The following is a 24,120-nucleotide window of genomic DNA, read 5'->3' on the forward strand; positions in this document are numbered from 1 at the left end:
CCTATCACAGTGCTTGACATATAGTAAGCGCTTCACAACACAATTACTATTACTATTATTATTATTATCAGAAACCCTGCATTACTCTCTGCAGGCCTATCCTCAGAAGCCGGCTTCGGATACAACGCACATTAAAAAAAATGAAGTGCTTGTTTTAAATGCTTTCTTTATCTGACATACATCACACCACACAGACACACACACACACACATACACACACACACACACACACGTCGAACCTGCCCACCCTTAGTTGATGAAATGAACATTTGTCTTCTTGGACAGGATAAGCTGCAACCTATCAGTTCTATTCTATTTTCCTGCAGGAAGTGGAAGTCTACATCTAGCTCGCAGAAGCTGAGAGGAAAGAAGCAAGCGGGTTAACAGTGAGCTGGGGCAGAAGAATTTCTCGATGTGATGGGATGGGGAGGGGGGATCGGTATCCTCGGCAATCTGGACCCCTATCACCCAGCCCAAACGTCTTTGGTTGTACAAGAATTCCTAGTTGGCTTTTTTAGGGTTCATTCTTTTCTTGGCACTCCTGGTTTTAATTGTCTTTTTGGGGCCGGGAGCGCGGGGGCCGGAGGGATTCCCTTTGGGTTTGGGGGGGCTGCTCTGGCTCGAGCGCCCTGAGATCCGCTGGTTGGGAGTCACTCGCCGTTCTTCCTGCAGCCGCTTTTCCCACTCCTGTAGGGATGGTGAGACACAGAGCAGAGATGCGGAGATCGACTCACCAGAAACTGCCTTCCTTGGGTTTGGGGCCAGGAGAGGGAACTGTGTCTGCTCTGATGTAGGCAATCAATCAGTCGATCAATCGGGGGTAACGATTGAGCTCTTGCTATGTGCAGAGCACTGTACTAAGCATTTGGGAGAGTACGAGCTTAGAGTCTAGAGACTATGAGACGGGAAGTCAGGTACCACTGCGAACACGACGGGTAATGATAATAATAATCTTAATGACGATAAGAGAAGCAGCGAGGCCTATTGGATAGAGCACAGGCCAGAGATTCAGAAGGACCTGGGTTCTATTCTCGGCACTGCCTCTTGTCTGCTGCGTGACCTTGGGCAGGTCACTTCACTTCTCTGGACTGCAGTTACCTCATCTGTAGAGTGCGGATTAAGAGTGTCATCCCCGCCTGGGACGTAGACCGTGTCCAACCTGATTAACTTGTATCTATCCCCGCGCTTAGAGCAGTGCTAGACACTAAGTAAGCGCTTAACACATATCATGATTATTATTATGAATAAGCACCTAGTACAGTGCTCTGCACACAGTAATCGCTTAATAAATATAATCGAATGAATTGAATAAATAGTATGATCATTATTCGGGGACTTAGGGCAAACAGTAACCCACTGAGACCAGGAGGTGTCACCCAGTGTCTGTTGATTTCACCATGGACTTTGTGTAACGGGGGGCATAAAACTCCCCCTGGGGAGGGGGCTTTAAGTCCTCCCCTCTTCCTTCCCTCCCTGTGAGCTGATTGGATGACAGGCCCCCTCAGCCTGGCCCTGATTGGTGAACTGAAAGGGGGCACATAGTGAGCGTCTAACAAATAGCATAGTAAAAATATTTATGTATATAAAAAACAATGCACGAAACAATGCAGCCGTTGGAGAGGCTGTTCTTCTGGAGCTAAGCCTTCGGAAGACATGAGGCAGTGTGGTCTAGTGGAGAGCACCCAGGCCTGGGGAGGTTAGAACACCTGGGTTCCTCTCCCTGCTCCACCACCTGCCTGCTGTGGGAACTTGGGCAAGTCACTTGATTTCACTTGATAAGCATGGGTTTAGGAGTCATAGGTCATGGGTTCTAATCCCGGCTCCACCACCCGTCAGCTGTGTGACTTTGGGCAAGTCACTTAACTTCTCGGTGTCTCAGTTACCTCATCTGGAAAATGGGGATTAAGACTGTGAGCCCCACGTGGGACAATCTGATTACCCTGTATCTACCCCAGTGCTTAGAACAGTGCTTGGCACATAGTAAGAGCTTAAGAAATACCATCATTAATATTATTATTATTTCTCTGAGCCTCACTTTCCTCATCTGTAAAATGGGGATTCAATACCTGTTCTCATTTTGGGGGGGGGGAGGGTATTTATTAAGCGTTTGCTATGTGCCAGGCACTGTACTAAGTGCTGGGGTTGATACAAGATAATTAGATTGGACACAGTCCACAAGAGGCTTACACTCTTAATCCCCACTGTACTGATGAGGTAACTGAGGCACAGAGAAGTAAAGTGACTTGCTCAAGTTCACACAGCAGAAAAGTGGTGGATCTGGGACTAAAACCCAGGTCCTCCTCGATCAATCAGTCCTATTTATTGAGTGTTTACTGTGTGCAGAGCCCTGTACTAAGTGCTTGGGAGAGTACAATATAACAGTGTTGGTAGAGTCATTCCCGCCCCACAAGGTGCTTACAGTGTTAGAGGTGGAGACAGATGCTAATATAAAAAAATAAATCATGAATATGTACAGTAGTGTTGTGGTGCTGAGGGAGAAGTGAATAAAGGGAGTAAATCCAAGTGCAAGAGTGACCCCCTCCCTTAATAATAATAATAATTGTGGTATTTGTTAAGGGCTTACTATGTGCCAGGTACTGTATTAAGCACTGGAGTGGATAAAAGCAGATTGAGTTTTGCACAGTCCCCTGTCCTCTGTGGGGCTCATGGTCTCAATCCCCATTTTACAGATGAGGAAACTGAGACACAGAGAAGTAAAATGATTTGCCAAGGCCACACAACAGATATGTGGTGGAGCCAGAATTAGAATCCATGCCAGACCCGTGCTGAATCCACTACGCCATGCTGCTTCTCCTAGACCACAAGCCCCATGTGGGACAGGGACTGTGTCTGATCTGACTGTATTGTACCTACCCCAATGCTTGGCACAGAGTTAGCGGCATAGAGAAGTGGCATGGCCTAGTGGATAGAGCATGGGCCTGGGAGACAGAAGGACCTGGGTTCTAATCCTGGCTCCACCTCTTGTCTCTGCTGAGGGACCTTAGGCAACTCACTTCACTTCTCTGGGCCTCAGTAACCTCATCTGGAAAATGGGGATTAAGATTGTGAGCCCCATGTCGGACAGGGACTGTGTCCAACCTGATTTACCTGCAACTCCCCTAGGGTTTAGTGCAGTACTTGGCACATAGTGAGAGCTTAACAAATACCATCAAAAAAAAAAATGGTGCCTAAAAACTCAAGCAGGGTTCAATAAATACCACTGATTGAGCAATTATCACAATAAGTAGTATTATTATTGATTTTGGGCTTCAAAACAGAGGCAGGATCAATTTGGGTATTCAAGCTCATTAATATGGTAAAGGTTTAGTCTTCCAAGCAAAAATGCAGCACGGAATTCTTGTCTTGTTAGACACATACACACACAAACACACACCATGCACCCCCCATGCCGCAATGTCGCTAACGACCTCTATTTTTTTTAAATGGTATTTGTTAAGAACCTACTATGTTCCATTCACTGTACTAGGCACTGGGTATATACAAGCCAATCAGGTTGGAGACAGTCCCTGTCCCACATGGGGCTCACAACATTAATCCCCATTTTCCGGATGAGGTCACTGAGGCCCAGAGAAGTGAAGTGACTTGTCCAAGGTCACACCGCAGGCAGGTGGTGGAGGCGGAATTAGAACCCAGGTCCTTCTGACTCGCAGGCCCATGCTCTTAGTTTGAGTTACTCCCAAAGTGCCTGGCACTCTGAGGGAGAATTAGGCTGGCTTGGTAGTGTTAAACACCAACTCTTAAGAGGATTTGCAGACACTGGCTGATAACGAAAATCTGTTCCTTAGCATCTGAATGGAATCAGTGCGTGAAACGAAGATTGAGTGACTGTACTTACGGTAAATCTTTTGCTCAGCTGGTCTTTCCACTTCTCAACCAGGCAATCTTCAAGAAGCATCATCCTGAAAAAAACATTTCAGGTGCATCCTCCACATTCCCAGATTAGTTATGGCTATATTCTCTGACGCTCAGATTGTCTAAAAATAATAATTCTCTTTTTCGTTAAGCATTGGCACTATATTAAGTGCTGGGATAGATAAAAACGAATTGGGGTTGGATGCAGTCTGTGTCCCATGTTGGGTGCAAAGTCTCAATCCCCATTTTACAGATGTGGAAACCGAGGCACAGATGCGTGAAGTGACTTCCCCAAGGTCACATAGCAGACAAGTGGTAGAGCTGGGATTAGAACCCACAACCTTTTTCTTACCAAAGGTTTGCCTTAGAGCATTTTCAACTTCCTACAAAGTTCCTGAAACCACTTTGCATTCACGTCTCCCCTCATTTCAGATGGCTTTTCGGTCCTTCCCTTATTGGCCCTAGTTTCCTCTCTGACCACTCTACAAACAATTCTGTAACTCTGAAATTTGAGAGGTAGTGTGGCCTAGTGGTAGAGCCTGAGCCTGGGATTCTAATCTCAGCTCTGCCACTTATCTGATGTGTGATCTTAGGAAGGTCACTCCACTTCTCTAGGCTGCAGTTCCCTCATCTGTAGAGTGGGGATTAAGGCTGGGAGCCCCATAAGTGACTTGGACTGTGTCCAACATAAATAGCTTGTATCTACCCCAGCGCTTAGTACAGTGTTTGGCACATAGCAATTGATTAACAAATACCATAAAAAAACTCTTAATCAAGCCCAATTTACAAGCCATAAATTGGATAGATGCCTGCTTTAAAAAATAACCACAAAACCCTTTCTTTTTCAGTCTTCTGCTTAATAATAAAGATAATAATAATTATGGTATTTGCTAAGTGCTTACTAGCACTTATAACAGTGTTTGACACATAGTAAGCAAATACCATAATTATCATGTGCCAGGCACTTGTACTAAGCTCTGGGGTGGATACAAACAAATAGGACTGGACACAGTCCCTGTCCCACTTGGGGCTCACAGTCTCACTCCCCATTTTACAGATGAGGCAACTGAGTCCCAGACTACTGAAGTGACTTACTCAGGGTCACCCAGCAGACAAGGGACAGAGCTGGGATTAGAACCCATGACCTTCTGACTCCCAGGTCTGTGCTCTGTCCTGTGCCCTACCTCTTCTCAAGTTGCAGAGTTACTCAGTTCACACAAGGGTGGTCAGTTACCATTTAGGCCAAATTGAAAGCACAAACGAAGGAGCTCTTTCCAAATCGAGGCTACCGCCGAGACCTACCAAAGCAGGTAATTTGAAGTTCGTAGGCTGTGTTGGAGCTTACCTAGAGTGCCACTCGTAACACATAATGAGAACATCTTGGTGGGGGAGGGTGTGTGGGCACTGGCATGATGAATTAGTGATCAGCGAGACTTGCGTTCCGAGAACGGGTGCTGACGATTTGAAAATCTCTTTCACGTCAACCACGGTCGTGACTTCGTTGCATCCGCTCCTCTGCACGGCTTTTACTTTGGCGTGAATAACTGCAAGGGGGAAGAAGGACAGAAGGATCATCAGAGCCTTCTGAGGCTAAAGTTAGAGGAAGCAGAGAGGGCAGAATCAAGAGATAAGCCCAATTTTTGGACATTTGAGAGGGCGGATTTCCAGTTGAGAATTTGATGGGTCGAGCCCCAAACCATCACTAGGTTCTAGCTGACCTCACCTTTGTAATGATGATAATACTTGCGGTATTTGTTAAGCACTTCCTATGTGTGAAGCACTGGTCTGAGCACTGGGGGAGAGCCATGATAATCAGGTGGGATAATCAAGTAGCCCCTGTCTCACATGGGGCTCACAGTCTAAGTAGCAGGGAGAACAGGGGTTAAATCCCCATTTCACAGATGAGGAAACTGAGGCCCAGAGAATTTAAGTGACTGGCCCAAGGCCACACAACAGACAAGTGGCAGAGCCAAAATCATCATCATCATCATCATCCTCAGTGTATTTTTTGAGTGCTTTCTGTGTGTGCAGAGCACTGTATTAAGCGCTTGGGAGTCGTGAAGTGACTTCATTCATTCAGTTGTACTTATTGAGCACATTCTATGTGCAAAGCACTGTGCTAATTGTTTAGGAGAATACAATATAACAATAAATAGACACATTCCCTGCCCGCTACGAGCTTACAGTGACTTGCACAAGATCTGCAGGTGGCAGAACTGGGATTAGAAGTCAGGTCCTCCCAGGCCACACCCCTCAGCCTAGCTGCCATTCACAACTCAAGATAATTCCAGAAGACAAAACCCTTAAGGAAGCAGTTGTCCAGAAAAGTAACTATCCTACGCTTCCTCATTCATTCAATCGTATTTATTGAGCGCTTACCGTGTGCGGAGCACTGTACTTAGCACTTGGGAGAGTACGATACAACAATAAACAGACACATTCCCTGCAAGCGTGCTTTGGCTACCTTCAGAGGCAGGACGCTGGGTTGGATGAACCACTGGTGCCCTTGATTTTAGGTGAAAAGTAAATCCTCGACTTTGGACATTTAAATTTAAGTCAAACGTCTCTTACAATACCCTAATTATACACTCTATTTCAGTTCTAAGACACATCTTTTTGCAATTTATTTGTTTATATTGATGTCTGACTCTTCGTCTAGGCAATAAGCTCTAAGTGGGCAGGTATTTTGTCTACTGTTACATTGTACTCTTCCAAATGCTTAGTATAGTGTCTTGCACACAGTAAGTGCTCAGTTAATACAATTGAACAGAATGAATGAATCTGATTCAACTTTTACTGCTTTGTCTGTTTACTGTTATATTGTATTCCCCCAAGTGCTTAATACAGTGCTCTGCACATAGTAAGTGCTCAGTAAATACCATTGATTGATTGATTGAAAAATCCACAGTATTGAGGTGGAGGGAAGGGAGAGGGAAGAAGGGTTATCTGGTCACCAGACAGTCTCCAGTGAAGGTCAGCTACTTCGCTGTACTTCTAATGATGATGATGAAGATAATGATAATGATGATGATGAAGATAATGGTATTTGCTAGGTGCTTTATGTGTTCCAAGCACTATAGATTCAAGATAATCAGGCTAGGTCTAAATCCCTGTCCCTGCTGGGGCTCACAGTCTAAGAAAGAGGGAGAATAGGTATCGAATGCCCATTTTACACATAAGGAAGTTGAGCCACAGAGAAGTGAAGCAACTTGCCTAAGAGCACCTAGAAAGCCAGTGACCGAGTCAGGACAGTTCTTCTGACACCAGGCCCATGATCTTTCCACCAGGCCACACTGCTGAAGAGGAAAAATCTGGTTACCCTGTCTCTGAGTACTGCTAGTGTATCTATTTCACTCAGCTATAATTTTTTGAGTATCTTTTGAGAAGCGGCGTGGCTTAGTGGAAAGAGCCCGGGCTTGGGAGTCAGAGGTCATTGGTTCTAATCCCGACTCTGCCATCTGACAGCTGTGTGACTTTGGGCAAGTCACTTCACTTCTCTGTGCCTCAGTTCCCTCATCTGTAAAATGGGAATTAAGACTGTGAGCTCTCTGTGGGACAACCTGATAACCTTGTATCTATCCCAGTGCTTAGGACAATGCTCGGCATATAGTAAGTGATTAACAAATACTATTATTATTATTATTATTCCATTCTGGGCAATTTGGGCTAGAATGGGCTACCAGGATTAGGTTCATGAATGATTCCCCCATCTACTCTGTGGTTCCTCTGAGAAAAATCAATTCTGACTTTTTTAAAAAAATGGTATAAATTAAGCACTTACTATGTGCCAGGCACTATACTAAGTGGTGGGTAGATACAAGCTAATCAGGTAGGACACATTCCACGTCCCCCATGGGGCTCATTGTCTTAAACCCCATTTTACAGATGAGGTAACTGAGGTTCTCCACACATATATATGAATATGCCATCCAGCCAGATGATGATGGTTGTAATTATGGTACTTGTTAGGCGCTTACTATGATGATTATATTTGTGAAGCCCTTATTGTGTTCCAAGAGCTGTTCTAAGTGTTAGGGTAAATATGTTATTCAGGTCAGAAACAGGCCATATCCCACATGGGGCTCACAGTCTAAGGAGGAGGAAGTAGCATCTAAGCTTGTTATGGGCAGGGAATGTGACTACTAATTCTGTTGCACTCTCTAGTGTTTAGTACAGTGCTATGTGCATAGCAAGTGCTCAGTACATACGATTGATCGATTGATTTAATCCCCATTTGAGAGATGAAGTAACTGAGGCTCAGAGAAGTGAAGTGACTTGCCCAAGGTCACACAGCAGAGAAGTGGCAGAGGCAGGGTTAGAACCTAAGTCCTTCCGAATCACAGGCCAGTGTGTTATCCACTAGGCCACACTTCTTTTCAACTTTATCCATGGTGCAAGCTAGCATGCAGCTTTTCAGCAAAGAATAGCGCCATTAGTTCTAAGGCTGACTTAGAGAAGCAGCGTGGCTTAGTGGAAAGAGCCCGGGCTTGGGAGTCAGAGGATGTGGGTTCTAATCCCGGCTCTGCCACTTGTCTGCTGTGTGACCTAGGGCAAGCCAGTCAACTTCTCTGTGCCTCAGTTACCTCATCTGTAAAATGGGGATGAAGACTTTGAGCCACATATGGGACAAGCTGATTACCTTGTATCTACCTCAGCGCTTAGAACAGTGCTCTGCACATTGTAAGTGCTTAACAAATGCCATAATTATTATTATTATTATTGTTACTATCTAAGGCTTTATTAGTGACTTGTCCAGCCCCTGCATGACACTGGTCAACCCAAATGAAGAGTAACATGGCAACTGTAAAGTACAACCTCAAGCTGGTCAGAGGCAGGGTGGCTCATGGACTGAAGACAGGGAAGCCTGTGTAAAATGTATGTCATCTTGAATTATGGGGTCAAATCTGCTATCATAGGTACAATTTAAGAATAAGCTTCTTTCTCTCTAAGTTATTCAGACTGGTTTTCCACACCCCCCGAATTCACTTCCCTCTTCACATTGGACGGCTGGCATTATTAGGGTCAAGGAGCATGGGTGTGGGAATCAGAAGGTCATGGTTCTAATCTTAGCTCTGTCACTTGTCTGTTGCATCACCTTGGAAAAGTCGCTTCACTTTTCTGGGCCTCAGTTACCTCATCTGTAAAACGGGGATTGAGACTGTGAGCCCCAAATGGGACAGGGACTGTGTCCATCCTGATTTGCTCGTAACCACCCCAGCGCTTAGTACAGTGCCTGGCACACGGTAAGCGCTTAACAGATACCACAATTATTATTATTAAGGCCAAAGCATGGAAAATCCGGGGGTGGGATCAAAGCCCAGAAAGCAAACTGGTTTCACTAGTCCTCTTACCGTAGCTGTAGTTCTTGCTCAGGTAGGTGGCCAGTGTAGCTTTCACTTTTTTGCACTTACATCGATCTCGGAAAAATAAGAAAAGAAAGGATTTAAAAAGTAACCTGGGCCCAGAGGAGAAAACAGACGGGGCCTCGATGAAGCAGAAACTCACCGGGGCTGAGGTGTTTGCAGTCGGCATCTACAGGCTGTTCTGGAATATCTGTGTCTGAAGTGACATCCATCCACTTCCCACCTGGAAAATATCGGGGTTCGGACCTTGAGGAATTGGACTGTGAGCCCCATGTAGGACAGGGGCTGGGATGACCTTTCATTTCATTCAGTCGTATTTATTGAGCGCTTACTGTGGGCAGAGCACTGTACTAAGCGGTTGGAAGAGTACAATGCAACAGTAAACAGTTACATTTCCTGCCCACAATGAGCTTGCAGTCTAGAGGGATGAGCTTACAAACTTGTATCTACCCCAGTGTTTAGAACAGTGCTTGACACATAGTAAGCACTTAAATAGAGCACACAGGTGTGGGAGTCAAGACTTGGGTTCTAATACCGTCCTTACTCTATACCTGTGGAGTGACCTTGGGCAAGTCGCTTCACTTCTCTGGGCCTCAGTTTCCTCATCTGTAGAATGGGGATTAAGAATGTGAGCCCCTGTTATGACAGGGACCGAATCCAACCTGATTAGCTTGTATCTACCCCAATGCTTAGAACAGTGCCTGGCACATATTAAGCGCTTAACAAATACCATAAAAGACCCATAATTTTCATTATTATTGGAAGATTGAAACTCATCACTCAGTCTGGAAAGGAACTGTTCCCCTGGCCAAATCCCTCTCTGGCTCTCCACATACATATGGTGTATAGAAATACATATTTATCAGTCAATCCATCAATCATATTTACTGAGCACTTACTGTTTGCAGAGCTCTGTACTAAGCATTTGGGAGAGTACAATAAAACAATATAACAGAGTTGATAGAGAAGTTCCTTGCCCACATGGAAATTACAGTCTAGAAGATATATATATCCCCATACCTCCGTCCATTCATCTGATGATGACTGCAATTAAGATACTCATTAAGTTACTATAATGATATTATTTGCTAAGCACTTACTAAGTGCTTTGTAAATTTGTATTTATATTTGTAAATTATATGTCCCTTGTTAGATTGTAAGCTCCTTGTTGGCAGGGATTATTTCTCTTCTATTCTTCTCTCCTTGGCACTCAGCACAGGGTTCTGCACACAGTAGGTGCTGAACAAATACTTTCCTTTGATTGATCCTTAATTTCTGCCCTCTCCCATCTGCCCAGAGGCAAAAGTGACTGACTGATGTTCTTATGTCAGCCACTAAAACAAAACACTTTTCTAGAAAAGTAGTTAGCCTAGTGAATAGAGCATGGTCTGGGGAGGCAGAAGGATGTAAATTCTAATCCAGCTCCTCCACCTGTCTGCTGTGTGACCTGGGGCACGTCACTTCATCTTTCCATTTCTCAGTTACTTTATCTGTAAAATGTGGATTAAGGCTTTGAACACCATGTGGGACAGGGAAAGGGACTGTGCCCAACTGGACTATCTTGTATCTACCCTAGCACTTAGTTCATTGCCTGGAAAATAGTAAGTGTTTAACAAATATCACAATTATTATTATTACTGTCATAGAGCGGGTGCCTCATCAATGCCAAATAGGAACAATGAAAAAGAACAATTCTATGAAGATCTGGTTAGACTCTCACTTATTTTTTAATGGTACTTGTTAGGCACTTACTGTGTATCAGGCACTGTACTAAGCACTGGGTAGATAAAAGCTAATCAGGTTGGACAGAGTCCACGTCCCATATGGAGCTCACAATCTTAATCCCCATTTTACAGATGAGGTAACTGAGGCACGGAGAAGTACAGTGACTTGCCCAAGACTACAGAGTTCTGCTAAGCCAAACTGCCTCTCATAATTTTGACTCCCAAATCAGTCGAGCCTGTCACAGGAGATTTCAACATGTGATCAGGCGGGAAAGTTGAACCTCTAAAATCAGGCCCCGTGAGACTAAAATGTAAGAAGGGTCTCCTTCTGCTTAGCAACCGGTATATAACCTAGTGCTATCTACAGGCTCCCAAATAGAAGAATTATTGGATTCCCTCAAGGCTAATCAGTTGCATCTCATCAATCACTGGTACTTATTGAGCTCTTGCTGTATGCAGAGCACTGTACTAAGCACTGAGGAAGTGTAGTATAATAGAGTTTGGGGGCACATTCCCTGCCCACAGTGATCTTACAGTCTAGAGGGGGAGACAAACATCACAATAAATTAAAGATATGTAAATACAGATATGTATCTCAGAGATTATACCGTCTGTCAGAACAGGTCTTGAAAAAATGTGACCAAGAACTGTACTGACCGAATTCCAAATTTGAGCTTTGTAACTCTTGTTTCATAAAGGGGCCTTTGATTTCTGAGGAACCTGGCAAATAAAGAAAACTGTAAGATGCCACAGTACCAATTTTGGGAACAAGGAAACCCAGCTCCAAGTATGGACTTTTAACAGAGAATGGACATTTCTCTCAGTCACTCTCTGCTTGGCAATCACTAAGACTCTGAGAGTGGCAAAGGGGGATTATCGAGACAAGTTTGGCAAGAAGCCTAGAGAAAGGAACAAGGGCCTGGGAGTCAGAGAACTTGGTTTCCAATTCTGACTCTACCACTTGTTTGCTACGTGACCTTGGGTAAGTCACTTCACTTCTCTGAAACACAGTTCCCTCATCCACAATAGCTGTTTTTGCTCCTACTTGGTCTGTTAGCCCCATGGAGGACCTGATTATCTTGTATGTGCCACGTCACTCAGTACAGTGCTTAGAAAATATTAGTATCTTTATTATTATCATTTTTATTATTTCATCATTATTATTATTATTATTTTGTTGCAGGTATTATTGACTACCTGCAACAAAATAGGAAATGCATTTACATCACCTTGTAGCTCCCCATAATCAGACCATATCGGAGGCCTATGAACCATGAGGATAATACTAATAACAATGATAATAATGATAGTGGTTTTTATTAAGAGCTTATTATGTGCTACGCACTGGGGTAGAAACAAAACAGTCCAATCAGACCCAGTCCTTGTCCCGTATGGGACTCACAATCTCTGCTTGGATGTCCTCCCGTCACCTCACACTTGTCAGCTGTGTGACTGTGGGCAAGTCACTTCACTTCTCTGGGCCTCAGTTACCTCATCTGTAAAATGGGGATTAAGATTGTGAGCCCCATGTGGGACAACCTGATTCCCCCGTGTCTCCCCCGGCGCTTAGAACAGTACTCTGCACATAGTAAGCGCTTAACAAATACCAACATTATTATTATTATTATTACCTCAAGCTTCACATGTCCAAAACAGAACTCCTTATCTTCCCACTCAAACCCTGTCCTCCCCCAGACTTTCCCATCACTGTAGATGGCACCACCATCCTTCCTGTCTCACGAGCTCGTAACCCTGGTGTTATCTTTGACTTCTCTTGCTCATTCAACCCACATATTCAATCCATCAGTAGATCCTGTCAGTCCCAGCTTCACAATATCACTAAAATCCGCCCTTTCCTCTCCATGCAAACTGCTGCCACCTTAATACTTCATCCTTTCCCGCCTGGATTACTGCATCAGCCTCCTTGTTGACCTTCCAGCCTCCTGTTCCTCCCCACTCCAGTCCATACTTCACTCTGCTGTCTGGGGCATTTTTCTTCAAAAACATTCAGGACATGTCTCCGCACCCCTCAAAAGCCTCCAGTGATTGCCCACCCACTTCCGTATCACACAAAAACTCCTTATAGCTTATAAAGCAATCATCTTGCTTCCTCTTACCTCATCTCGCTACTCTCCTACTACAACCCAGGCCACACACTTCCCTCCTCTGTTGCTAACCCTCTCAGTGGGCCTCCATCTCGCCTGTCTTGCCTCTGACTGGAATGCCCTCCCTCCTCAAATCCGCCAGACTCACTCTTCCCCAACTCAAAGCCTTATTGAAGGTCCGTCTCCTCCAAGAGGTCTTCCCTGTCCCTTTCCTCCTCTCTCACTCCCTTCTGTGTCACTCTGACTTGCTCCCTTTGCTCTTTACCCCTCCCAAGCCCACAGCACTTATGTCTATATCTGTCATTTACTTATCTATATTAATGTCGCCTCCCGCCTTCTAGACTTTAAGTTTCTTTGGGACAGGGAATGTGTCTGTTTATTGTTGCATAGTATTTTCCCAAGTGCTTAGTACAGTCTCTTCAAACAATAAGTGCTCAGAAAATGTGAATGAATGAATATAAGGAAGGGCCAGTAGCTCACTTTTCCCCATTTTACAGAGGAGGAAATATGGAGGCTCAGAGAGAGTAAGTGAATTGCCCAAGGTCAAACAATGGACTAGTGGCAGAGCTGGAACCCCTAGCTCCCAATTCCATGTTCTTCCCACTGGACCACACTGCCTCTTAATGAATGTCTGTCATGAGAATACAGGTCTTTTTTTTCCCCCAGTGCTATTATTGAAGTGCTTACCATGTTCCAGGCACTGTTCTAAGCACTGGGTAGCCACAGGTTAATCAGGTTGGACATCATCCCTGTCCCACATAAGTATCCCATGAGTAAGCATCCCAGTTTCAAACCCCATTTCCCAGATGAGGTAACTGAGGCCCAGAGAAGTGAAGTGACTTGCCCAAGGTCACACAGCAGACAAGTCACGGAGCTGGGATTAGAACCCAGGTCCTTCTGACTCGCGGGACCATGATCTTTCTACTAGGCCATGCTGCTTCTAAGCCCCTTCCAGCTCAGTCAGCTATGAGTGGCATCTTAAACTCTTTGAGATAGTAGCTCAGAAACTGTTATTCATCAATCCCTAGATTGATCAATCAGTGGCATTTACTAAGTCAGTCAGTCAATTGAATTCATTGAGCACTTAACTGTGTGCAGAGCACTGTACTAAGCACTTGAGAGAGTACATTAGAACAACATAACAGACACATTCCCTACCTAGAGTGAGCTTATAGTCTAGCGGGGGAGACAGACATTAATAGAAATAAATTCCAGAGATGTACCATGTCCCAGTGGCAAGAGCACAGGCTTGGGAGTCAGAGGAAGTAATTTCTAATCCCAGCTCTGTGATTTGTCTGTTATGTCACCTTGGGCAAGTCACTTAACTTCTCTGTGCTAAGTTACCTCATCTGTAAAATGGGGATTAAGACTGTGAGTCCCATGTGGCACAGGGACTGTGTCTAACTTGATTACCTTGTTTCTACCCCAGTGCTTAGAAAAGTGCTTGGCATATGGTAAGCACTTAAATAGTATAATTATCATTATTATTATTATCAAGTGACCTGGGGCTGAGGAGAGAGGATGAATAAAGGGAGCAAGTCAGGGTGATGCAGAAGGGAGTTGAAGGAAAGGAAAAGAGGGCTTAATCAGGGAAGGCCCCTTGGAGGAGATGTGCCTTCAATAAGGCTTTGAAGGGGGGAGAGTCATTGTCTGTCAGTTTTGAGGAGGGAGGGTGTTTCAGGCCAGAGACAGGATGTGGACGAGAGATGAGCAATGAGATAGAGGAGATGGAGGTACAGTGAGAAGTTGGCATTAGAGGAGCCAGGTGTGCGGGCTGGGTGGTAGTGGGAGAATATTCATTCATTCAATAGTATTTATTGAGCGCTTACTATGTGCAGAGCACTGTACTAAGCGCTTGGAATGTACAAATCGGTAACAGATAGAGTAGCGAGGTGAGGAAGAGAGGGCAAGGTGAATGATTGCTTTAAAGCCAATGGTGAAGAGTTTCTGTTTAATGTGGAAGAGAATGGGCAACTACTGAAGGTTCTTGAGGAGTGGTGAAACATCCTGAATGTTTCTGTAGAAAAATAATCTTTCTATCTGCAGAACACTCTTCAAAAGTGTTAGGGAGAGTATGGTATAACAGAGTTGGTAAACACAGTCTCTGCCCACAAGAAGCTTGCAGTCTAGAATGGGAGACAGATATTAAAATAAGTTACATAGAATGCACTTAGAATGTGATCCTCTTGTGAAATCCGATTATCTTGTATCTACCCCAGTGCTTATTACAGTAAGAGTTTAAAATATTGCAATTATTATTATTACAGTTAGTGAGCTCATTGTGCGCAGGGAATGTGTCTGTTTCTTGTCATAGTGTATTCTCCCAAGCACTTAGTACAGTACTTTGCACAGAAGTAAGCGCTCAATAAATACAATTGAATGAATGAATGAATGAAATAGGGGAAATGGCGAAGTAGAAGAATCAGTGCAAAAGTGTTGTAGGGCTGGAAGTGGGATGAAGAGGAAAGTATTCAAGGGGTACAGACACAAGTTCTTAGGTGATGCAGAGAGGGTCAATAGAGTGGGGAAATGAGGAGTGAGCCAGGGAAGGCTTCTTGTGGGAAATGGGGCTCCTAAACTGGAGAGTGCTGGTTTGTAGGATATGTAGCAGGAAGGAGTTCTGGGCCAGAGGATCAATATGGGCTAGGGGTTGGCAGCGAGACGGATGTGATGGAGGTACAATGCCAAGGTTGGCTTTAGAAGAGCAAGATGTGAGGGGAGGGTCGTAAAAGGAGATTAGCCAGGTTAGGCAAGGTGATCGAATGTTTTAGAGCTTCTGTTGGACGCAGAGGTGCATGGGCCACCATTGGAGGTTTCTGAGGAGTGGGGAAACTCGGACTGAATATATTTTAGAAAAATGATCCCGACAGCAGAGTGAAGCACGGGCTGAAGTGGGGAGAGACAGGAGGCAGGGAGGTCAGCAAGAAGACTGATGCAATAGTCAAGGCTGGATAGGAGAAGTGCTGGGATTAGCGTGGTAGCAGTTTGGATGGAGAGGAAAGGGCGGATTTTAGCGATGATGAGAAGGGCAAACTGAAAGGATTTGGTAACAGGTGGGTTGAATGAGAGAGATGAGTTGAGGATCATGTCAAAGTTACAGGCTTAGGAGGCAGGGAGGATAGTGGTACTTTGATGGGAAAGACAGGGGGAAGACAGGGTTTGACTGGGAAGATGAGGAATTCTGTTGGGGACATTTTAAGTTGGAGGTCTCGGCGGGACAGTCAAGTGACGATGCCCTGAAGGTAGGAGGAAATGTGAGACAGCAGAGGTACTGTACTCTTGGAGGCTGGTGCACAAGAGGATATGCTACTAGTTAATGCCAAAGAAAAGTTTTCTGGCTCTCACATTTTGGACAGGCAATAAGTTTGGAGAAAACCAAAGCTATGCCCCTTTTATAACTCTCTGGGAAATCCCATTCACAGCTAAATCTTCTCAATGCCCCTCCCATATCCCCCCTCCAACCACCACACACACACACACACACACACTCCCTGGACTTAATGCAGTACTCCTTCCAATTGTGCACAGATAGCAGCCTGGCCTAGTGGCTAGATCCCCGGCTAGAGAGTCAGAAGTACCTGTGTTCTAGTCCCAGCTCTGTCACTTGTCTGTCATGTGACCTTGGGCAAGTCACTTCACTTCTCTGGGCCTCAGTTCCCTCGTCTGTCAAATGGGGATTAAGACTGGGAGCCCTATATGGGACAGGGACTGTGTCCAACCTGATTACCATATACCTACCCCAGCACTTAGAACAGTGTCTGGCAATTAGTAAGCACTTAACAGACACCATTTATCTAATTATCTATATTTTAGAAAGAGCTGGGAAGTAGAATCAAGAAGGCCAGGGTGCTCAAGATACCCAGGTGGAACAGGGCTGCAGAGGGCCATCAAACTTGCACTGTAATGTACATCTACAGGAGGCACTGACCAGCTTCTTGAGCTATTTCACTCACATCACAACGAGCCATACTCAGTCTCAGATGGCAAGACCCGATGGCCAACAGCATGGTCCCCTGAGATGCCATCAGATGCGATGCAGTGGTAGATCCGGGCTCCCAGCCCCTCTCGGGCAACCTGCATGTGGGAGGACTTCAGGGCAGCGTGGTCAGTTCCACCTCCGGGTGGGGTGTGGGAGGGGGGCTCGATGGGGGAGGACCCCTCATCCCCTTTCCACTTTTCTCCCCCTTCCATCCGGGACCACTTTCATTCATTCATTCAATCGTATTTATTGAGCACTTACTATGTGCAGAGCACTGTACTAAGTACCTGGGAGAGGACAATGTAATAATAAACACGTTCCTTCCCTTCCACACCCCCGGTCCCCGGTCCTGTCCACGCAACCCTTCAGTCCTGGGAGGCCTGGGTTGCGATCAATCAGGGGTATCCAAGCAGTTAGTACAGTGCTCCAAGCAATTAGTACAGTGCTTTGCACCAGTAAGCAATCAATAAATATGATTGAATGAATTTGTTGTGCACTTACTGTGCGCCAAGCACCGTCCTGAGAGTTGGGTGGGTACAGCTCTGTAGATACAAGCTTAGGCAAGGAGCAGTAGCAGGTCAAGGTAATAATAACAATAATTAATAGTACTTGTTAAGTGCTTACTCTGTGTCAAACACTATTTTACATACTAGAGTAGGTAAAAGTTAGATTGGACACAGTCCTTGTCCTACAATGGGGCTCCCAGTATAAATCGGAGGGAGAAGAGAACTGAGGCCCAGAGAACTGAAGTGACTTGCCCCAGGTCAGCCAGCAGACATGTGGCAGAACTGGGATTAGAACTCAGGCCCCTCTGACTCCCAGATTCCCATGCTGCTTCTCCACTATGCTCCTACCCAGGGCATATCTGGTTATGGGGGGAATGTCGGGGGGACCAGGCCGGACGGGGGCAGGGTTAGGGGCTGGAGGCAGAGGTGGGAAACCCCCACGGGCAGGGGGACGGGAACAGAGCAAGTTAGGATGCGGAGTGGATAATGGGCGGAATGACACGTCCAATGCAGGGGTGAAGAAAAGGCTATTTTCTGAATGCCAGGGATGCAGTGTAATGGGGTGACATCATGGGCTGGGCCAGATTCACACAGGACAAATATAAAAATGGGGGAGGGGAGGGCTGAGGGCGGGGGCCAGGAGTGTCTGGGTTCCGAGAATCTCCCAGGAACAGACTCCTATCACTTCCCATCTTTCCCTCCCCAAGGGCAAAAACAGAAGACTGTTCTTCTCCTCTAACTATAATGATGCTATTTGTTAAGCACTTACGATGTGTTCTAAGTGCTGGGGTAGATACAACCTAATCAGGTTGGTCACAGTCACAATCCCTGAACCACGTGAGGCTCACAATCTTATTCTCCATTTTACAGATAAGGTAACTGACGCACAGAGAAGTGAAGTGATTTGCCCATGGACACACGGCAGGCAAGTGGTGGAGCTGTGATTAGAACCCATGATCCTCTGACTCCCAGGCCCATGCTCTATCCACTACACCATGCTACTCTTCTTGACTGTAAGATCATTGTGGGTAGGGAAGGTGTCTTATATTGTTTTGTGGCACTCTCCCAAGTGCCTAGTACAGTGCCCTGCACAAGGTAAGTGCTCAATAAATATAATTAATTGATTGATAAGCAGAGAGGAAGGTGGGCAGAAGACAGGGAGAAAGGGAAGAAAGGAAGAAGGAACAAGTAACCAAGGGGGCACTGTGTCCTTCCTCCCTCAGGAAACAGCAAAGTTTCTGGGTTTGGGATGAAGGGAAGTGGGGGATTTGGTGCCAGAGTGGATGGACTTATTAAGGTACTGTTAAGCAAAAAAAAAAAAAAAAAGGAGGAGGAGGAGGCGGCGGCCCAGAGTGGCCCAATTTGATAATCCCAAGCACTTAATACAATACTCTTTTTGCATATAGGAGTCACTTAATAAATCTTCTTGATTGACTGATGGATCACCAGCCACTGGAGATGGGGAGATGTCGGTCAGTCAACAGGGGTGACTGAGTGATTACAGGGGACAGCGGATGGTCCCCAATCCTTGAGGGAGAAAGAATCAGTATAGACCACAAACGCGACCTGCCCTCGAAGGGTTTACAGCATAAATGGATATTGGGGAAGGGGGAGAAGCAATTAGACATGAACTGCTGACATATGAATGGGGAAATTAAACTCAACCATAAACCCAGATACATCATTAAGTAAAAGGGAAGGGGAGCATGAGGAGGAGGGGAGTTTGGGAGGATTAGGCAGGGAAAACCTCTTGGAGGAAAAGAAAGAGAAGGAGAATGAAGAGGAGAAGGAAGAGGAGAAAGAAGAGGAGGAGAAGAAAGGAGGAGGAGAATGAGAGGCAGGGAAGGAGAAGGACAACAGGAAGAGAGGAGGAGGAAGAGAATAGGACGAGAGGAAGAGAAGGTGGAGGATAGGAAGAGAGGAGAAGGAGAAGAGGAGAATAGAAAGACAGGAGAAGGAGGAGGAAGAGAATAGGAAGAGAGGAGAAGGAGAATAATAGGAAGAGAGGAAGAGAAGGAGAATAGAAAGAGAGGAAAAGGAGGAGAATAGGAAGAGAGGAAGGGAAGGAGGAGAATAGGAAGAGAAAGAGGAGGAGAATAGGAAGAGAGAAGGAGAAGGAGAGGAAGAGGAAGAGAAGGAGAATAGGAAGGGCAGAGAAGGCGGAGAATAGGAAGAGAGGAGTAGAAGGAGAAAAGAGAAGAGGAAGGAGGAGGATAGGAAGAGGAGGGGAAGATAGGAAAAAAGAAGGAGGAGGAGGAGGGTAGAAAACGGAGGAGAGGAGTATGCTAGGAAGAGGAGAAGGAGGAGAATTGGGAGAGGAGGAGGATAAAGAGGATAGGAAGAGGAGAAGGGTAGGAAGAGAAGGAAGAGGAGAATAGGAAGAGGAGGAAGATAAAAAGGGTAGGAAGAAAAGGGAAGGAGGAGGATAGAAAAAAGAGGAGAGGAGAAGGCTAGGAAGAGAAGGAAGAGGAGAAGGAGGAAATTGGGGGAGGAGGAGGATAACGAGGACAGGAAGAGGAGAAGGGTAGGAAGAGAAGGAGGAGAATAGGAAGAGGAGGATAAGAAGAAAAGAAGGAGGAGGAGGAGGATAGAAAAAAGAGGAGAGAAGGCTAGGAAGAGAAAGAAGAGAAGAAGGAGGAGGAGAATAGGAAGAGAAGGATAAAGAGGAAAGGAAGAGAAGGAGGAGGAGGATAGGAAGAGGAGGATAAAAAGGATAGGAAGAGAAGAAGGAGGAGAGTAGGAAGAGGAGGAGGGTAAAGAGGCAAGGAACAGGAGGAGGAGAAGGAGAGGAGGATGAAAAAGAGAAGGAGAAATCAGAGGATAGGAACAGGAGGATAAAGAGGATAGGAAGAGGAGAAGGGTAGGAAGAGAAGAAGGAGCAGGAAAATAGGAAGAGGAGAAGAAGAAAGAGGAAAGGAAGAGAAGCAGGAGGAGTATAGGAAGAGCAGGAGGAGGATAAAGAGGCTAGGAAGAGAAGGAGGAGGAGGAGAGGAAGAGGAGGTGGTGAAGGAGAAAGAGAGGAGGAGGGAAAAGAGAAGAATACAGAGGATAGGAAAAGGAGAAGGATAAAGAGGATAGGAAGAGGAGGAGAATGGGAAGAGGAGGAGGATAAAGAGGATAGAAGAGGAGAAAGTAAAGAGGCTAGGAAGAGAAGGAGGAGGAGAAAGAGAGGAACAGCTGGCGGTGAAGAAGGAGAGGAGGAGGAGGAAAAAGAGAAGGAGAATGAAGAGGCTAGGGAGAGGAGGAGAATAAGGAGAATAGGGAGAGGAGGAGGAGAAGGAGAGGAGGAGGAGAGGAAGAGGAAGGCGTCTTTGGGCCGCGCTCTCCTTCTGGGAGTCCTAAGCGCACCGCCCGCCCCGGTGGCGCGGAAAGTCCCCTTCTCCCTCTCCGGCGGAGTCGGAGGGGTGGCCCGTCCCTGCGAAGCCCGGGGCGGGGGAGGAAAGGCGGCACCTCTTGCGAGGAGAGGAGGGAGCCAGGGCGGAGGGTGCCCGGGGAAGGAGACGGTTGGAGCCTGGTGCGCTCCGGGCGCGCCAAGCTCTCCAGGCCCCCGGCGAGCCCGGCCCCCCGCCCCGGGAGCCCCCGGAGCCCCCGGAGCGCCCCCGGGCCGGGGTCCGGAAGGGGAGAGGGGGTTTGGGGGCCGGGGGTCCCCCCCTCCCGCCTCCCTCCCCGGCGGGGTGCCCCCGGCCACCGTGCCCAGCCCGTGCGCTCTCACCGTCTCCGGGGTCGGTGACTATGGCTTCGGGCACCAGGCAGACGCCTCGCTCGTAGTCGGGCAGGTGGTCGCAGGCCAGGCTTTCGGGCCAGCTGTGGTTGTACCTGTTGACGAGGGGCTCGCAGCCTCGGCGGGCGCGTTGGCACACGGCCCGGCACGGGGGCACCGGGCCGGGCAGCAGCAGGTCCAGGGCGCAGATGGGCGCCAGCAGGGCGCAGAGGAAGAAGCGCAGGGCCGCGCTGCAGTTGGAGGCCACCAGCTCCTCGTACTGCTCGCTGGCCAGCACGGCGTTGTGCTGAGTGCTGTGGTACAGGTGGTTGGGCATGCGGGTCAGGTTCCAGGGCATGTCCAGGCACAGGGGCACCCGCACCGGCTCGCAGGGCGCGCCCCGCCCGGCCCCGGCCCGCCCCGGCCCCAGCCCCAGCCCCAGCCCCAGCCCCAGCCCCAGGCCCAGCCCCAGCAGGGCGCTGCGGGGGGACCCCCGCCCCATCCCCGCCCCCCGCCCCAGGCTCCCCCCCGGGGGGATGGATCGCCGCCGGCCGGGGGCTCCGGGGGGGTCTCCACGCTCCGCCGCCCTCTCGCCCCGGCCGCGCTGCTGGCCCACGGCGCCTCGCCGACCCTCGTTTATCCTGCCGCTCCCGGGACATGTGACCGGGGTCCCGACCCCCCCGCCCCCCGCTTGCCCCCCGCGTCCCCTCTGCTCCCCTCCCCCGGCACCCTGCCCCTTGTCCTCCTCCCTGCATCCTCCCCTCGCCCCTCCCCATGCATCCCTCCTTGACCCCTCCCCCTGCACCCTGCCCCTTGTCCCCTCCCCTTCACCCTGCCCCCGTCCTCCCCCCCGCATCCTCCCCTCGCCCCTCCCCATGCATCCTCCCTTGTCCCCTCCCCCTGCCCCCTGCCCCCGTCCTCCCCCCGCATCCTCCCCTCGCCCCTCCCCATGCATCCCCCCTTGTCCCCTTCCCCTGCCCTCTGCCCCCGTCCTCCCCCCTGCATCCTCCCCTCACCCCTCCCCATGCATCACCCCTTGACCCCTCCCCCTGCACCCTGCCCCTTGTCCTCCCCCCACATCCTCCCCTCACCCCTCCCCATGCGTCCCCCCTTGTCCCCTCCCCCTGCACTCTCCCTTCCCCCCTCCCCTTGCATCCTCCCCTTCCCCGAATTTTCCCCTTGCATCCCCCCTTACCCCCTCCCCCTACCTCCCCCTCTTTTCCCCTCCCCCTGCATCTTTCCCCCTTTCCCCAGCATCCCCCCCCACCCCCTGCATCCACTTGTCTCATCGACCCCTGACAGGGTCCCTGACCAGAGACTTGGCTCCCTCCCTGACCCCTCCCCAGTACCACCCCCAGTTTGGCCCAGGATCACCACCGCCCCCCCCCCCCACCGGCCCGGGAGGCCCCTCCCTCCTCTCCCCGCCTTTCTCTTCTCCTTCCCCGGCCAAGGACCTCGGACAGCCTGAGCGGGCAGCCAAGCATGGAACATAGGATGCTCTGATGGGAGCTGGACCGGCCCTGGCCGGCTAGCCGGCTGGCCCACGTCCCGATTGGTCTGGCATGACTCTGATCCAACCGGCGACACCACCGGCATCTAGCAGGCTGGGCCAGGACCCAATCAGTCTGACACGACTCTGAGCCAACCAGTAACACCACCGGCATCTAACCGGGTGGGCCAGGATCCAATTAGTCTGACACGACTCTGAGCCAACCAGTAACACAACGGGCATCTAGCCGGCTGGGCCAGCACCCAATTAGTCTGACACGACTCTGAGCCAACCAGCAACACCACGGGCATCCAGCCAGCAGGATCAGGACCCATTTAGTCGGACACAGCTCTGAACCATCCATCGACACCACCGGCATGCCCAGGGCTGAGCTCCTGATTTACAACCTACTACGTAATGGGCGCTGGAATGGGACCCCTCTGTGTGCAGAGAGCTGTCCTAAGCACTCACTTTTTTTTACGGTATTTGTTTAGTGCTTATTATGCACCAGTCACTGAACTAAGCACTGGGGGAGATACAAGCTAAACAAGTTGGACACAGCCCGTGTCCCACATGGCTCTCACCATCCTAATCCCCATTTTCCAGATGAGATAACTGATAAGTGAAGTGACTTGCCCAAGGTCGCACAGGTGGCAGAGCTGGGAATTGAATCCAAGTCCTTCTGAGTCCCAGGCCCCTGCTCTATCCACTAAACCATGCTGCTTCTTACTGGGGGCAGAGTGTTGTACCAGGCACCTATAGTGATCAGAGCACCGTAATGACTACTTCTATCTATTCAGCTCAGGGCTGGGCACCTATTGTCTGCAGAACCCTGTGCTGGGTGTCCACTGTGTGCAGGGAAGTGTACCAAGCACCAGGGCAGTATGCCATGCTCAGATCACTATACTGGATGCCTCTGCTGTGCCGAGTATTGCTGTGGCCACAGTATTTACTCTCTATCCCCGAGACCATTCTGATTTGGTTCCATTCAAATGTAGCATTAAGCAGTAATGATAATTGGGTTATTTGTTAAGTGCTTACTGTGTGCCAGGCACTGTACTAAGCGCTGGAGTGGATACAAGCAAATCAGGTTGGACACAATCCTTATCCCACATGGGGCTCACGGTCTCAATCCTCCTTTTAAAGAGGAGGAAACTGAGGCCCAGAGAAGTGAAAGACTTGCCAGAGGTCACACAGCAGATGTGAGCCGGAGCTGAGATTAGAACCCGAGGCCTCTGACTCCCAGGTCCGTGCTCTATCCACTAGACCATGCTGCATCTCTAACGACTGGGATAGGATGAGTGATTGCATTAATGTGGTAGTTTGGATGGAGAGGAAAGGGTGGATTTTAGCAATGTTGTGAAGGTGAGACCTACAGGAT

At 48.2% G+C, this 24,120-nt stretch overlaps 1 protein-coding gene across 1 annotated transcript; it reads right to left on the reverse strand.

Annotated features, from left to right (window-relative positions):
- SFRP4 (secreted frizzled related protein 4) lies at positions 1–21,668 on the reverse strand (the record flags this gene model as incomplete). Its single annotated transcript, XM_029049587.1, has 6 exons — positions 1–687; positions 3,857–3,920; positions 5,219–5,417; positions 9,225–9,290; positions 9,379–9,459; positions 21,263–21,668. Coding segments are annotated over 6 exons (1,002 nt in total), but the record flags the coding sequence as incomplete, so codon positions are not given.
- Between the last annotated feature and the right edge of the window lie 2,452 nt (positions 21,669–24,120).

The sequence above is a fragment of the Ornithorhynchus anatinus genome, chromosome 21, assembly GCF_004115215.2.
Source record: "Ornithorhynchus anatinus isolate Pmale09 chromosome 21, mOrnAna1.pri.v4, whole genome shotgun sequence".
Classification (NCBI taxonomy): domain Eukaryota; kingdom Metazoa; phylum Chordata; class Mammalia; order Monotremata; family Ornithorhynchidae; genus Ornithorhynchus; species Ornithorhynchus anatinus.